Source organism: Amblyomma mixtum, chromosome 3 (genome assembly GCF_055824585.1).
Source record: "Amblyomma mixtum isolate Tamu chromosome 3, ASM5582458v1, whole genome shotgun sequence".
NCBI classification, from domain to species: domain Eukaryota; kingdom Metazoa; phylum Arthropoda; class Arachnida; order Ixodida; family Ixodidae; genus Amblyomma; species Amblyomma mixtum.
In genome coordinates this window covers 94,903,724-94,919,299 of record NC_143014.1, presented here as the reverse complement: position 1 = coordinate 94,919,299, position 15,576 = coordinate 94,903,724, and the positions used below count along the sequence as shown (strand labels likewise).

At 44.6% G+C, this 15,576-nt stretch overlaps 1 protein-coding gene across 7 annotated transcripts in view; it reads left to right on the top strand.

Moving 5' to 3' along the window:
• The first annotated feature begins 1,016 nt into the window (after positions 1-1,016).
• The window catches only part of LOC149351005 (type 2 phosphatidylinositol 4,5-bisphosphate 4-phosphatase-like), a 29,825-nt gene continuing 15,265 nt past the window's right edge, over positions 1,017-15,576 (top strand). For 2 of the 7 annotated variants that reach the window (XM_089580192.1, XM_089580197.1), the window contains exons 1-7: positions 1,523-1,986; positions 2,161-2,239; positions 3,164-3,318; positions 5,265-5,371; positions 9,538-9,700; positions 12,872-12,921; positions 14,798-14,882. In XM_089580192.1, the coding sequence (XP_089436318.1) occupies positions 1,984-1,986; positions 2,161-2,239; positions 3,164-3,318; positions 5,265-5,371; positions 9,538-9,700; positions 12,872-12,921; positions 14,798-14,882 (642 nt within the window). In that variant the 5' untranslated portion in view covers positions 1,523-1,983. The other 5 variants (XM_089580193.1, XM_089580194.1, XM_089580196.1 and 2 more) reach the window with 5 other exon arrangements.

Genomic DNA, 15,576 nt, shown 5'->3' with positions numbered 1-15,576 from the left:
GTCGTTTTCTCGTCCGCTGTCTTGGTTGTTCTCACCTTCGTTGACAACCCGCCACTATAACACCGAAGCACAAACACAGAGGCGCGCACACGTGCGAGGGCTTACTTGCCACAATATCCACGAATGCGCACTTTTGGGGTGTAAGGAACGCCGCGCGACTTCCGAGGGGAAGGGACACCCGCAACTAATTCGGTCGGAAAATTTGTTTTTGTGCTTTTATGGGGTTCAGAGCCCCAAAACGACTCAGGCTATGAGGGACGGAGTAGTACAGAGTTTCGGATAATGTCGACCACCTGGGTCTCTACCATGCCCTGACACGCACAGTACATGGGCGCTGTTGTGATTTGAGGCCCAGCCAGAGGTGACAGGCGAGCCAGGCAGGCGCCATCGGGCTGCGTTGACCAAAGGCGCTGGTTTTCGGAGAAGACGCAAGGAACGCTGGTGTGGGGGCGCCTCTGGAGACTGCGTCGCCGTGAACAAAAGCAGCTAATCCCCTTTGCCGAAGGTTCTGAAAGCGGCACTTCTACCGCACTGAGCTCTCCCGTGGATCGGAGGAGACAGCGAGCGGCGGCGGCGCCAACTCGTCGCCCGCTTGCCCCTGAGCAGCCCGACAAAGCGGGGGTGGACACGGCTGATTTGTCCTTCCCCCCTCAAGAATTCATCGGTGGCCGGCGTACGAACGTACGCCGGCACAGGCGCGAGCGACCTGTGCCCTGTGCACTGTCTGCCTCCGTGTCGCTATCTCTCTAGAGATCAAAGAAACAGCCACCCATCTCGAAACACATGCTCGCCGGTGCCGCTGCATGTCTGCAACAGGTCGTCCTTCAGCAGAGCTGGCGGTGGCGTGGTTTGAAAACGGCGGTACGACGCGCGCCCGGACGCGGCATTTCGCAGATGTGACCAAGCGTCGAAGCGGGGCTGCTTTTACCCTTTTGGCTGAGCGCACCACCGCCCCTGGCGTGCGGCCATCACTCACGGTTCGAGTGAGTGATTTTCCAGGGGGGTGCAGCCGCCCCCCCTTGCCCCCCCCCCTCCGGACGCCCATGCACAGATGCACGCACTATCTTACTCTCGGTGGGCACCTTAACCTCGCAATGAAAGAACGGAGGAAGGATGGACTGGAGTGAAAGGAAACAAGAGAAGCCACCTCGACCACCTACACCTCGACCACCTCGAGTTCTTTACCGTGCGGGCGCCTTATTCATTTCTTGCCCCCATCGAAACGCGCCGGCTAGCTGCGTAACGCCGCAAACAACGTGTGGGCATTGGGGAATGGTAGGGGGGAGGCTTGGAGAGAAGGAGAGCCTAGGAGAGAGGAAGACGCGGCGGTAGACAGCGCAACGGAACTTCCGGCGCTCGCTGCTATTTGCTTTATCCATGGAGGACGCAAAGGGAAAGTGAAGCGGTTAAGAGTGAAGCAGGTGAAGCAAAGGAGCAAAGGTAAGCACTTTGGCTGGGCACCATACCTTAGCAGAGCCGGCAGTGCTGTTGTGAGGCCGTGCTGCGGAGAGGTAGTACACGCCATGCGCCGGGTCTATCCGGCCGGGAAAATTGTGCTTTTACAGCTAGTTTGATCAAAGAGCTCTGTCTGGCATGGCATCATAGCATGAAGTTTCGAACCGTTAATCCGATTCTAGTTCACGATTCATATCGGTGTCTTATTTTAGTGAAAAGATTCTGACGACTTGCACATCTCTCTTTTGTTGATCGTTTCTTTAATTTTGCTATGTGTTTGCCAGTAAGAGGCTGCGTTGTTGCTGTCTCGGCAGTCGTGGACAGGCGGACCACGGTAGTACAGACAGCGCTAGGTGTCCAAGGCGCCTTGCGTAGGCGGGGCGTGTGAACTGCTGACATAAATTGTTGATATCTGGATACCACTGAAAACAAAGTGCACATTGAAACTGATTGTGCTGACGTTCATTGCAGTTGGACAATTGTAGTATGAATACCGGCTCTCAGACTGCGTGAGTGCGGTGTCACGTTATGGTAAGATTGTTTGCTACGAAATTCTCCTGGGAGCCGGCGCTCGCAGCCCCCAGCCGCAGCAGGAGAGAGATTCGAAGGTCATGACGAAGATTAGTTTTCCTGGGGCCCAATTATGTTACTGTGCTGTCAGTCAACCAATTGTTTTATATATTAATACATAATTTATCGTTGCAGGTAGAGATGGCGTACGCAGAAGCCTCTCCACTTCTCGCGCAGTCTTCTAGTGGAAACTATTCATCAGCCTATCCCACTGGTATGTATTTTCGGCTTTTATTTATTACCGGAAGAGCATGGGCGAATCTAGTTGCCGTTACTCGTTCCCATTATCAAACATCGATTGTTTCTGGGCTACTCATCTGACTGCATAATATTAGGGTGCGACGCGCTCAGGATATTGCGGGAACATCTCGCAGCCCACTTCTTATCTGGCATACAGGGGAAATTATGTATAGTTTGATTGTGGCATATAGCTGACAGGCTGTGAGGTGAAGTTTCTGAGGATTTTATTAGCACCTGTTTTGTAAACATATTTTTAGTTTGAAAGCATACCTGAAATTCTGTGACACTGTTTTGTTCAATTTTACCTTGTTCAAGCAGCTGAAAACTTGGGCAATAATTTACAGTGCATACAGAAACATAAATGCAGTATCAGAGAAGAAATCAGCTTTATTTGCCAGTGCACAGTGATAGTTCCTCCTGGGTAGTCTCTCCTTGTCCTCAACCTCTTGTTCACAAGCCATTTCTAGGCTGTGTAAATGCTATAATCACCTTCTTTGTTCTCACCTGAAGCAGTTGAAATAAGATATTTCTGATTGTACAATGTCGTGCTGTTATGTTCACAATCGCTCGTCGCTAACTTTTTTCGTCAACATGTGACACCTGGTCAACCGGACTTGTTCAGTGTGGCTATATGACAAAAAGAATTCAGAGCAGTTGCCTGTTTTTTAATCTTATAAAGTTCAAAGGGCTTTGGCTTACAGAAGGTGGCAACAGAAATATTGCCTAAATCTCTTAACTCGCTGTGGTTAACGTGTGTATGTGAGTGAAAATGATTTGTTAATGGATGTATACTTGCACTGGACACTGTAGGCATGTGCAATGTTTAATTTTGATGGCAAATAGTATGCACCGAGCAGAGTGGTTTGTCATTTAACACAGGGCATTTTCTTTATTCCAGCGCCATCAGGTGGTGGTTCACCACCGCCTTCATATGAAGATGTTGGCTACATGCCTTCAAGAGTGAAGGCTTGTGATGTTTGCAACTACAATATTGACATATCTAATCACGGCAACTGTTACGTGGTTCCATGCCCACGCTGCAACGAAGTGACAGTGAGTGCTCCCATTGGTTGCATGATTGCACTGATCTTGAAATGTTACCATAACATTGGTGAACTTTTTTCCTTTTGTGCCTCGTTAATAAAAATTCCTATTGCTGCAACATCGAGATGAGTTGCCATTCTGCGGAGAAGTGGGCACTAGCTTGTTGTATGTATTTACTGCCTGCATTGTTTCCTAGCCAATAGTCTGGCCTTGTGTCTGTATTTGTTCTGCAGTGAAACTGTACTGTTAGTTACTTGCCTGGCTGCTCTAAAGATAAGAAAATTTGGCTTTGCAGTTTTGTCTGAGATGTGGGCAGTTGCTCGTGGGCAGAATTTTGAATCTTTTGTTTAACTTTAGACATTTGCGTTTTCTTTGGTGCTCGGTGCCCCCTCCCCACAGTAGAAAAACTCTCGCATCCAGCAAGCGCAGAGACTGAAGAGTGTCTCTGAGCTTCCGTTACACCATCCTGGAGAGGACATTTAACAACAAAAAAAGCAATAAAAAATTTGGCATTGAAACTGTAGGTAATCGCTGGCCCAGCGCACCAGTGGCCTACAGCATCATTCATTCTGTGTGGTGGGCGCAGTACAGTGGCAGCGTCGAAAGCGAAGCTACTGCGCACAGTTGAGGATCAACCAGCAGGAGCGATTTGAGCAGCTTGAATGCCTTGCTGGCTTCTCTAGTCAAGTCGTATGCGTCGCCTGCCTACTGGGCTCTCCACATTTTCTGCTGCTATCGTGTGCAGACAGCAGACAGTGCAGCTGGGACAGTGCAGCTGCGTGCATGTGTACTGCACTATATCTTCCGCACTGCATGGGCCCACAGACGGCAGGTGACTGCGTTGAAAACCCACGTGTCAATGAGATGCGTGTGGATTTGCAGCAGCACATAGTTGATGCACAGTTGTCTGATGTCTCGTGGCTTCCTTGCTGCAGGCATCGACATTACTAAGATGCACTCGAATAAAGCCACTGTACACGAAGTACGAGCACTCCTGACCACCAGAAATCTGATTAGGAAGGCCGACCTGGCACCAGCCTGTGCTCACGCTTCAACCGCGATTAGTTATTTCACGTCCCAGAGCAGGTTGTTGGCAGCAGAGGTCTCAGCGAGAGAACATGATCGTGCTTGAGGGCCTGGAAAGCAGCGTGATGGGGTCTGCATTGAAGAAGTAGACCCATATAACCCAGATTTTTAAGAAATAAACGCCACTTTTGTTAGACTCAATATTTTCTGCAGTAAAATGGGAAGTCCGTATACTCGGAACTTTGGATGGATACAACGGACACCATCCACGTAGCGATCAGGTTCGTTGTTAGTGGGCTCGACTGTACTTAAAAAAGCCGGCCTCAAGATGTCGTGGTTGCAGGAAGTAGTAGTGCTCAGTTTCCTATGCTCATCTCACAGCTGAATAGTTGCATGGGTTTTGTCCGGTTGTTATGTTCTCCCCTTGTTAAGCTATATGCCTAAGGCATTCCTGAGGCACTCTTTCGATGAATCAAAAACTGCATTGGCGACTCTGATGCCAATGCAATTCAGGCGCCAATGTCTAAAAAGTTTTGCCTCTGAAGGAATCAAAAATGATTTGCTTTACATCCCATTTGTGCAAAGCTATTCAAAGAGGGGCTTGTGATAGAGCATTAGGATTGTAAATGCTGTTTGTACTTTATTGGTCAACCTGTTTTTGTTTTCTTGTGTAAGTCGGAAACAGCAATGAAATGTAAAAATGTGCGCCATGCACATTTCTGTCAACATCCTTCTTTGAGGTGATATTTATGCTGTTGAGCATGAGTACTTTAGTTTTTGGTGGTTATTCCTAGCACTTTTGCGAAAGTGTGGGGTTATTGAATAATTCTTTGGTAGGTACTATCTCTCTTGGCATTGTATATTTAAGAGTGTAGTGGGTACAAAGGCAGTGGCAGAACATTGAGAATCTTGATCTTTATATTTTGCAGGCTCTGGGAAATCCTCCCAAAGGAAAAAAATATATACGTTGTACTTGCAACAAGCTTTTGCAGTGCGTTAAAAGTGCTACCAGAGTAACATGTGACAGACCTGGTTGGTAAGTTTATAGCTCATTTTCTATGCATTTGTAGATGTTATTGTAAAAAAAAAGTCTCATGTTACATGCAAGGGTTGATGCCTAAGCTGCACTTCTGATTTATTTGTAGTGTTGCTACAATTTTATTTTTTGCATTATTAATGACAGATATATTTGTAGTATGCATGCCAAATTGCAAGTCTGTACAAGTCATCGTTTTGCCATAGCAAGTTAGGGAAGGAGCAGAGGTGGTGAGAGCTTTAAGAAAATGGAGCACTTGGAACAGAGCCATGATAAAGCTTCTGTAAAAAAAAACGAAAACTGCAACTCAATAGTATGTCAGTAACTTTTAAGGAATGCTGTCGTGTGATGTTTCATAAAGACAGTTTCGAAAGCATAAATGTGAGAGAACTCTGTAAAAAAAAATTGGAGGCTTATCAAGGTTAAGCCCAGTGGATGCGAAGCATGTTAAGCAGCTGCCTCAGTGTGGATGGGGCATTCCTATTATTAACGTCCTTAGCGTTTGGAGGCATCTTGACCGCATACACGCCCGGCGCAAAGACGCTGGCGCGGTTGCGGGCACAGAGACTGACGCGACGGTGGGCGCGCGCCGCTTCATCCCTGGCGTGACGTCACATATCACGTGATGCAGCGATGGTGGCGCCGCCGCCGCCGCGTTGCGCGCGACGGCGCGATATGAGGCCCCATCTGCAGCCGGTGTGACGTCATCACGTGACGTCATGTCACGTGACCCCACTTCAGGGTCAATGGTGGCCACCGCCGGGCGTCGCGCGAAGGCCCGAAACCTACGTTAATATGCTTCGCATAAAAGATTGTGGTGGCAGTCCATTAAAATCAGTTCACTTAGACGAAACTGTCAACAAAATCTGATATGTTCACACTGTACTGAGAGGTAACATTGGACATTGTTTAGTACAGGAAATAAGCATTTCATACCATGTAGCAAACATTCTAATGAAAACAGAACTGGATTTGAGAATAAATTGCATTATGGGTACCTTAAGTGTTAGCAGCTACATGAAAATTGATACGAATAAGATTTTTAAGTGTGTTTCACGAAACTTTCAAATGGAAAAGCATTTAACAGGTATGTGACAGTGAAGGAATTGTGGCTTCATTATCCTGACTCTGGAACCAAAATATGAAATAACGAATACTAGAAGCATTTTTTTTCTCCGTTATTTTTGAAATTCTAAGGCTATGCCATCAGCGTTTGAGTTTATGTGGCCGCAAATAACTGGTTCCTGTTGTGTGGATTTGAATGCAAAATTTCCCACTGCTATGAACGAGAAACATAGTGTTAAGTCTGTATGGAGAGTGCACCTTTATTTCTGCAGTGCATCTAGCCATAGATATTGCACTGTAATGACTTCCATTCACAAAGAACGCTTTAAACTGCTGAAATATCCATCGTGTTCACTGGAACTGGATCCAGTGGCTACACTTTTTTCCTTGAACTCAAGAGGTGGTGTGTAGGAGGAGATTTTTGCTGGATAATAGGGGCCAGTGGCAAGTTACTTGCCGACATTGGGTAAACCTTTTTTTAAGAAGCATTCTAAATTTTTGAGGATATGTGGGACAAGTGCATTCAACTTCAGTAAAGCTGCATAAAAAAATGTCCTAGGGCTAGTGCTTGTTTCAGCTCCCTAAATGCATCAGAAGTAGAATGTGAGATTCAACCCCAATGTGTGCGAGTGACAGTAAACTCTCAGCACTCAGCATCAAAACTATTGCTGGTACAAGGCTTTGTCTGCTCATTCTCCATTGCCCTGCTGAAACAGGAAATGCTTAGCTTCAAGAGTGTCTGGTAAAGTCCCATGCTAACATGTTTATTACTGCCTTGCCTGTTCCGTTAGCCCTAAGTTTTGTGGAAAAGAAAAATATTGCAAGGCAGATTGAAAAGTTCCCAATTACTTTATACTATTTACTCTCCAAAGAGAGCAAAGATATGGCGAGTTGTGTTATAGCTGTAGATATTTAGATTCGGTGCAGACATGGCAGACCAGCAGTATTCCTGCCTTGCGTAGTGGAGTCACCTTCAACGTTCGTTTTCTGAGTAGTGGCTGGTGCCTGGATAAAAATGCTGGCAGAGCGATTTAATTCCATTGGCACCAGGATCAAATTGGTTGGCGCTCGTGTTATTAATGGTGGCATTTATGACTATATATACTAGCACTTGCATTAAACGGTTGGTGCCAAGTTAAATTTGGTGGGAATTTGGTTCAAATTGTTTGAGAAAGCCATTAGTAGAGAGAGTTTATTTAGCAATACAAAAAGTGCTTTGAAACATGTAATGGTAGTAGTATCCTATGTCATCAATTCGGCAATAATAGATGAGTTGTATGATCTTAACAAATGACCTGAATTGTTTAATGTCTTAAGTTGGTTATGCAAATGTTTATGGAGGCAGTAATACGTGTCCTATGTCCTGAAATAATGCCATCGCTTGCCACAACTATGGTAATCTACTGATACAACCAGATGATTTTTATGAACGTAAAACATCTTTCATATGCTCTAATGGCTTCAGCAGTTACCAAGTACGGTACTTAAATTACTACTTAGGTATGGTACTTAAAGTTAAAACACTAACCATGAGCCCTTAAGTTATAGCACAGTAACCAAACACTACCAGCCAGAGATATCGGCAAAAAGGACACGTTTTGCATCAGCAGAATTTTAAAAATGATTTGTCTCACGTGCTTTATGTACCTATGTTATTTTTTTCTTAATAGGGCATCTCATGAATATGCCATTTTACAGATGGGTTGGAACTATTCGTATCGTGGTTGAATGAACTGGGGCAAAGTCACTGAATTGCGAATAGAATTAAGGCAAATTCCTTTAAGTTAGTCTTTGAAGCGCCACACATAGGCATAAAATTTAATGCATGAGGTACCTGATATCACTTCTTTATTATCATGTTCTTTGTTTATGTGGGCATAGCAAGTATTCAGATGGAAATACCATGGTTACTGACTAATGGCACATAAAAATAAGGAGAATGTGTTTATTTTAGGTTGCATTTTATATTTATTTAGTTAATTTATTGGTGGATACTGCCAATCGCATCCAGGATTATTGCAAGAAGGGCACATATAAGATTGTCAGCTACATATAACATAATAGAATGGGCCAGGTTTGGCAACATGTTAGTGTTAACAGAAACTTGTAGCGGTTTAGATAACAGGGTAATAAAGCATGAAAAGTAAGAATTGGTTTACAAATACACATATTAATATTATTTATGCATTTTGACAAAAAAGAAAGGTAACTAGATCACAGACAAAACTCCGAGGAAATAAAAATAACAATGGCATGGTTTTTGTAATGATTTTTCTTATAAATGATTCACAAGCAATGAAACAGTTATTAATTGATGGACTGTGAAGAATTGATGAATCTTGACTATTCGATTCACTTATGGCTCATGGAAAATACTATGACTGTTACTGGCAAATATGTGTAGCTTTAGAGTATATTTACAGAGGAGTTTCTTCAATTTGTAAATGGTAACACAGCCACTGCGGTGGTTGAGTGGTTATGGTGCTCGGCTGCTGCTCCGAAAGACACGGGTTCAGTCCCGGCCGCAGTGATATGCTAGAGGCCTTTGTACTCTGCAGTGTCAGTGCACGTTAAAGAACCCCAAGTGATTGAAATTATCCAGAGCCCTCCATTACGGCATCCCTCATAGCCTGAGTCGCTTTGGGACCTTAAACCCCATAAATGATTGCCAATTGGTAACAAAAATTGGTTTTTGAGGAAAGGAAAATGGTGCAGTATCTGTCTCGCATATCTTGGTGGACACCTGAACCGTGCCGTAAGGGAAGAGAGGAAGGTGGGAGTGAAAGAAGAGAGAGAGAAAGAGGTGCCTTAGTGGAGGTCTCCGGAAATTTCTACCACCTGGGGTTCTCTAACGTGCACTGACATTGCACAGCACACGGGCGGCTTTTGCGTTTCTGCCTCTATCGAAATGCGGCCGCCGCGGCTGGGGTAACAAAAGCATTTCTGGTATGTGCCAACTCTGTGGGTGAAATAGAAGGGAACGTTAACAATGCCCCAAGATTAGCTTATCTTTTCATACTGTGTCCTTTTCACTGGAATCACCTGGCACTAGTTCCTGTCTTTTCAGTCTAATGCAATTTTTGCATCTCTTTTAATGCCAGTGGTGCTGTACTGCAAGCAGAAGATATTGCAGTCACAAAGGCACAGACAAAGCAAACAAGAGATGCTGCAAAGAGAGGGCGGCGAGATGAAGAAATGGCAGAACCACATCGGGGAGAGCGCACTTACAGATTTATTTGTGCCCATTGTGAAAGTGTTTCTGTGGTGAGTTAGCTGGCCTAGAAAGTGGCAGTTTTTTTCTATTATTTGGAAAAAATAATACTGCTGTATGTGCAATTTCTAATATCTCATTGTGTGGTACTGTTTTCCTCTGCACAGATCTTGTACTAAGCAGTTTCAAAATTTGGAACGCAGCATGGATTTGTAGTTAATTTTATGCCAATTATTGCAGAGTCATATGAGGTTGATCTTGTGTGTAGCTTTTTGTAGTACTGCATTGATTTTATCTGAAATTGGTTTCTTCATCCATAGTATTTCTTAATGCACTTTGCACCCATCATAATTCACAATTGAGGACAAAAGTCTTCAAGAGTATGCTGAACAGGTGACCGAGTCGTATAGCTACGTAGTCTGCCAGTGGCTCTCAACAACTTATCATGGAATTAATAGCAGGGCACGCTTGCTCTCTTGAGTGATCGTAAAACCAGGCAAGCCCCAGCAGAGGGGATAGCTACATAACTCGATAGCCTGTCGTGTTTCTAGTGATCTTTGTTATATTAAAAGCACTTCTTCATCTGCCCATGTTGAATTTGAACCAAAAAGTGCCAGATTTGCTTCACAGTTTATGCAGCAGCTGTTGTTGACATAATTAAGAATAGGAAAATGGTTGATTTTATTTGCAAAAATATATATATTTTTTGCACTTGTAACATGCGGGTTTGTCATTTGTGATAACGTGATCTTGAGTAGCACCAGCTAGAGTTACTGCGAAAAATGAGCCTGCAGAGTGCCCGTTAACTGTTCTAAATGAATTATGGAAGTGTCTGTGTAGTTGGCTTGGAGTTCATGCTATCACTCTGTGTATGAGTTACTGGGAATATTTGTCACACCTGCTAAGTGTGTGGCACCCAGGTTGCTTGAGCTTGCTTTTTCGTGCTACTGTGCAGAGCAGTTATCATCTGCTAGGCAGACCTGTGTGCCCTCAAAAAAGCAAAAGGAAAAAATTAATGCTTAAAATTGGACCCTTCTACAACAAAAAAAAACTCAATTTTACTTGAGTAAAGTTTTGTGAACAAAAAAAATTCTTCTTCCTTGTTGGTCTGTTGGTTCAGTAACTAAAAATTGCAATGGATCATCTATCCCAGTCTTAGCAAATGAGCAGAGCTAAACATCACATATTGTATTATTGCTGCTGGCGTGAACCCAAAACAAGTGCAGTAAATATGGGTGGCAGCCCCTGATATGGCCAGCATGGTTGTATGGTAGCAGTATAAAAGGTGTTGACTTTGGATATTTGGTCTGGCTAGTTAGTGCTTGCTTAGAAGCTATTTAAAAAAAAAATCGAACTGTAGACTGAAGAAAGCAATGCAGGTGTATCACTGAACGTGTCTTTGTCGTTTTCTTCAGTCTGTCATTGGTGTTTTTTAGTTGCTATAATTCTTATCACATCCATTGATCACTAGCTGGAATCTTGTGAAATGGGAAGTTTGCCTGAAATTTGTGGGTTTCTACGTGGACACAGGCCACCACCCACCGCGGGTTCGAGCTTCGCGCGAGCCAAGGGCCCCGATCAGCCGTCACCACACACACTGGGACACCGCTGCAGCGCACTCAACCTCCGCTGGGAGGAGAGCGATTCGCCGCAAAGAAATAGGCCTCCAAGTTCACAAAGGAGACGTTTATTCACGTCGTCCTTCAGCAGATACACACACACTCAATCGTCACCCCGTCCCGGGGGCGCGCGAGGAGCCAGGCTCCGCTGCGCGCACGAAGCGACCAGAGTAATGCGCGCCGCTAGCACGCCGCTGCAGGAGAATGTCCCCGCGGCAGTGCTGTGATCTCTCTCTCGTGTCGACCGTTGGGCCGGTTGCGAGAGAGAGTGGGCAATCAACGCAAGGTACGCCTGTCGGAGGTCGCTGGACCCCGCTGGACAGGCTCGAACCGCTGCAGGTCAGAGGACACGTGCGGGCGAGCTCGAGTAAGCACTGGTCCGAACGGCAAAGGCCGGCACGGACAAACAGTAACGTACGCACCTTACGCTGTCTCGGGGGGATCTCTCTCTGGGCCCCGCTCGGACGGTCGCGCAGTGCGCGGCCACCAAAGCGGGTCCCGGAATTCCCGCCAAAAGGCGCCAATGGCAAAGACCATTAGGGAGCCGGGGCGGAGCTGTGGCCAAATGACAGTGATTAGTCACCTAGCCGCCTCTCCACCGCCTGAGGCGGGAGCAAGGGAAAGAGGAGAAACAACGCGGGAAGTCGGCACGCCGCGCAACGGCAACGGCGGAAAGCCAGGATTCCCACAAATTGTATGTGAATAGTTAGACTGCTGCTAGTGGGCTGGTTCAAGTGTGGTTGCTTGTGTGAAGCTGAATGATGTTGGAGCTGCTGTTGTCTAGGAAGGAGACAGCTAAGGAAGGTGCTGATGAAGTTTGTGAAGGTTTCTGAAGTCAGGGACAGCTGTACTGCCATCTCGCCCAGCTAGCGTTTTCTCAGGTTTTTTTTTTTTTGCTCTCTTTTTCTTACCCACATCTCTTCTTTCATCTGTTCTCAAGGTCATGGTGTCTTGGCCATGACACAGTGCAGTTGCTTTGGCTAGATGGGCCTAATGGTATCCACATAGGCGACGAAATCAGTAAGCCAACAGACAATTTCAGTTGGCTCTAGCTGCTAACAATTGAAAGTAGTGAAAAATACTCATGCAGCCTGGCTGCCTGCATAAAGGATTGCGCAGGAGTGAACACAACAGCTGAGGTGATATCTCATTTCCAATGTTCACCCTCTGAAATGCTGGAAGTGCACTGACACATAGTGGTTGCTTTCTTTTTTGGACGTGTGCGTTCAGCTGCTATTGCAGCGAGATATTCAGTGGCCTGATTGGTAGCAATTTATGGGTGCCTACTGTAAAAGACATCTCTCTGCATTTCTCTCTTCGGTTGTGGCAGGGTGGCAGTTAGATCTGAGACAATTCAAGCCTAGCAGGTGATTATACATCATATTTCTCATGGGCACTTTGTGTTTGAAAATACGGTTATGCCATCCCGTGATAATTTTTTCTCAGTGAAGTGTGCAGATATAATTGTGTTCAATAAGTTTTGCTTCTTGGGCTGTGATGGAATTAAGCGGTCTTGACTCTATTGAACATACTGTATATGCTGAAATGTGTGTTAGAGGTATTAAAATGCATGCAGTGCACTTACGTATGTGTCTTCATTTGCAGCTGGACACAGCTCCATCTTCCAGCTTTCGGTGCAGGCACTGTGGAAAACGGTACTCGATCACAATTATTACTGATTCTTAGTTTTACTTTCTTCTCTTAGGTCTGGTTGATCTCTTAGTCTTTAGTCTTTCCTTTGCTTTCTCTTTTTTTTCTTTTTGGTCACTTTTTTTTTGCCTTGTTGAAATGCAGTTTAACCGCTGTGTTGTTTTTATTAATTTTGAGAAAAGGAAAGGCATAGTAACATGTCTTACTTATAGGTGCACACAAACTGTGCTGTGAGTAAATATTCTAGAGGCCCGTGTACTGTGCAATGTCAGTGCACGTTAAAGAACCCCAGGTGGTTGAAATTTCCGGAGCCCTTCACTATAGCGTCCCCCACAGCCTGAATCGCTTTGGGACGTTAAGCCCCCATAAACCAAACCATAGGGGGGGTGAAAGAAGGAAGGGTGAAAGAGGTGCCATAGTGGAGGGCTCCAGTATAATTTCAACAACCTAGATTCCTCTAAGGGGAGACGCGGGTCTTGAAATGATAAAAAAAATGTGAGTAATTTCGATTTTGCAAAAATGGCATATTCGGGATCTGTACACTCCAGAGTACCTGCCAAAAAAGTTTCAAGGCCTAATTCGACCTCCAGTTACTAAAAAATTGTATATCTCGTGCCTACAAAGAGCGGAAACGGTGATTTCGGAGCGAAATGTGGCAGAACTTCACGTCCCTCGCTTCCCACGACCGCATCCCCGATGGCTGTCATCTTGGTTTTGTTTGAAAACTGGGCCCCTTCCCCCACATCCTTGTATTACTCACTGCTGTGAAATATTTTTGGAGCATCCGCATTCCACTTTTTTCAGACCTCTACAATGACCTCCGAATGGCTGGCGCGCGCACTTGAACTGTGATTTTCTCAGCTTCGTGTTTTTTTGCCAACCAGACTAGCCTTGCAGAAGTTTTTATAATGTTTTTATAATGCAGTTTCAATTAACCTTATAACATTGAATTAAGAATGAACTAAACTGTGTAGCTATGCTCTTTTTCTTTGGCTGAGTAGAAAAGTACAGATTTTGTGAACCATGTCACCTAATTTCGTAATTCATAATTTCATAATTACGTTGCTTGGACTTAATTGAACATTTTTATATAATGATGTATATAAGTAACAATATATATAGCATAGCTCTGCATGGTAGGCATTTGGCTACAGCTTCTTATCAGTCGAAACCAAAAAATATTGAAATAAAGTGTCTTAATTACCCGTAAGAATTTACCTGATAAGGCTTCTGTTATTTTTTTTTAACGTGGGAGCTAATTGAGATGTACTGAATCTATTATATTTTTGAAAACAGGAAAAAGAAATGTACGCGCACCCAATTTCATTACAATATCTCTGTTAATAAAAATTTTCATTTCAAGACCCAGGTCTCCCCTTAACATGCGCTGACATCGCAAAGCACACGGTCGCCTTATGTTACCCCTTCTCGCAATATAATCTTGTCTGATTCTTTTGTAAATGAAAATGTTCTCATTTAAAAAGAAGTCCTTGAGCTTCCTTCCATTCCATTGAAAATGGGTTTGAAAAGTCGGTTCTTTACATCCATTTGAAACCACGAAGCTTTGTTGCCATCTTTCTGTCACTGGATCTTGTTCCTTTCATTCTGTCTAATGCACATAAGAAAAGCAGCCACTCTTGGCTGAAGTAGTAAAGTGCCTATAATTCGGTGTATGCATCGGATATTTAGCTTCCAAACGCCAACAACAAACCCCTTCAAATAGCTTTAACATTGTTCACTCTTGCACTTGATGAGATTTGCAATTAAAAGTGGTTCTCTTCTTTTCATTTTTCATGTATTGGCATTTCTTTGTTTTTGCAGTTAATTAATGTGACTAGTTGTAACACTGTGGTTACTGAATTGACTTCAATTCTTTTTCAGGTCGTCTGTTGGCCAGTCAAATAAGAAGGCGATTTGTCTCATCACTGTCGGCACAGTGGTAGTCCTGCTCGTGATTGTACTCATGGTCAGTGGCCATAATTTTATCTTGCTTATGCCTAGGCACGGCTCAGTGGTTATGGTACTCTGCTGCTGACCCGAAAGACGCGGGTTTGATCCCGGCCGCGGCGGTCACATTTCGATGGAGGCGAAATTCCAGAGGCCCGTGTACTGTGCGATGTCAGTGCATGTTAAAGAACCCCAGGTGGTCGAAATTATCCGCAGTCCTCCAGTGTAGCATCTCTCAAAGCCTGAGTCGCTTTGGGACTTTAAACCCCATAAAATCAAAATCTAGTTTCGACTGATTTAGTGTCTTGTAAAGTAGTAGCTTCAGTGAGGACAGGCCTTGGAAAAGTTAAGGCATAAGTAACCTAACATGCAGTTAGCATTGTTTGTTGTGTTTTGAATGGTTTATGGGGGTTTAACATCCCAAAGTGATTCAGGCTATGAGGCATGCCGTAGTGAAGGGCTCTGGAAATTTCAACCACCTGGGGTTTTTTAACGTGCACTGTCATCATACAGTACTAGGGCCTTTAGAATTTCGCCTCCATCGAAATTCGACCGCCGCGGCTGGGATCGAACCCACGTCTTTCGGGTCAGCAGCCGAGCGCCATAACCACTGAGCCACCGTGGCGGCATATTATGTTTTGAATGTGAAGTGACCATGTTAGGTTTGCGGTGATATGTACCCCAAGATTTTTGTATGTTTTTGCTGATTCAAG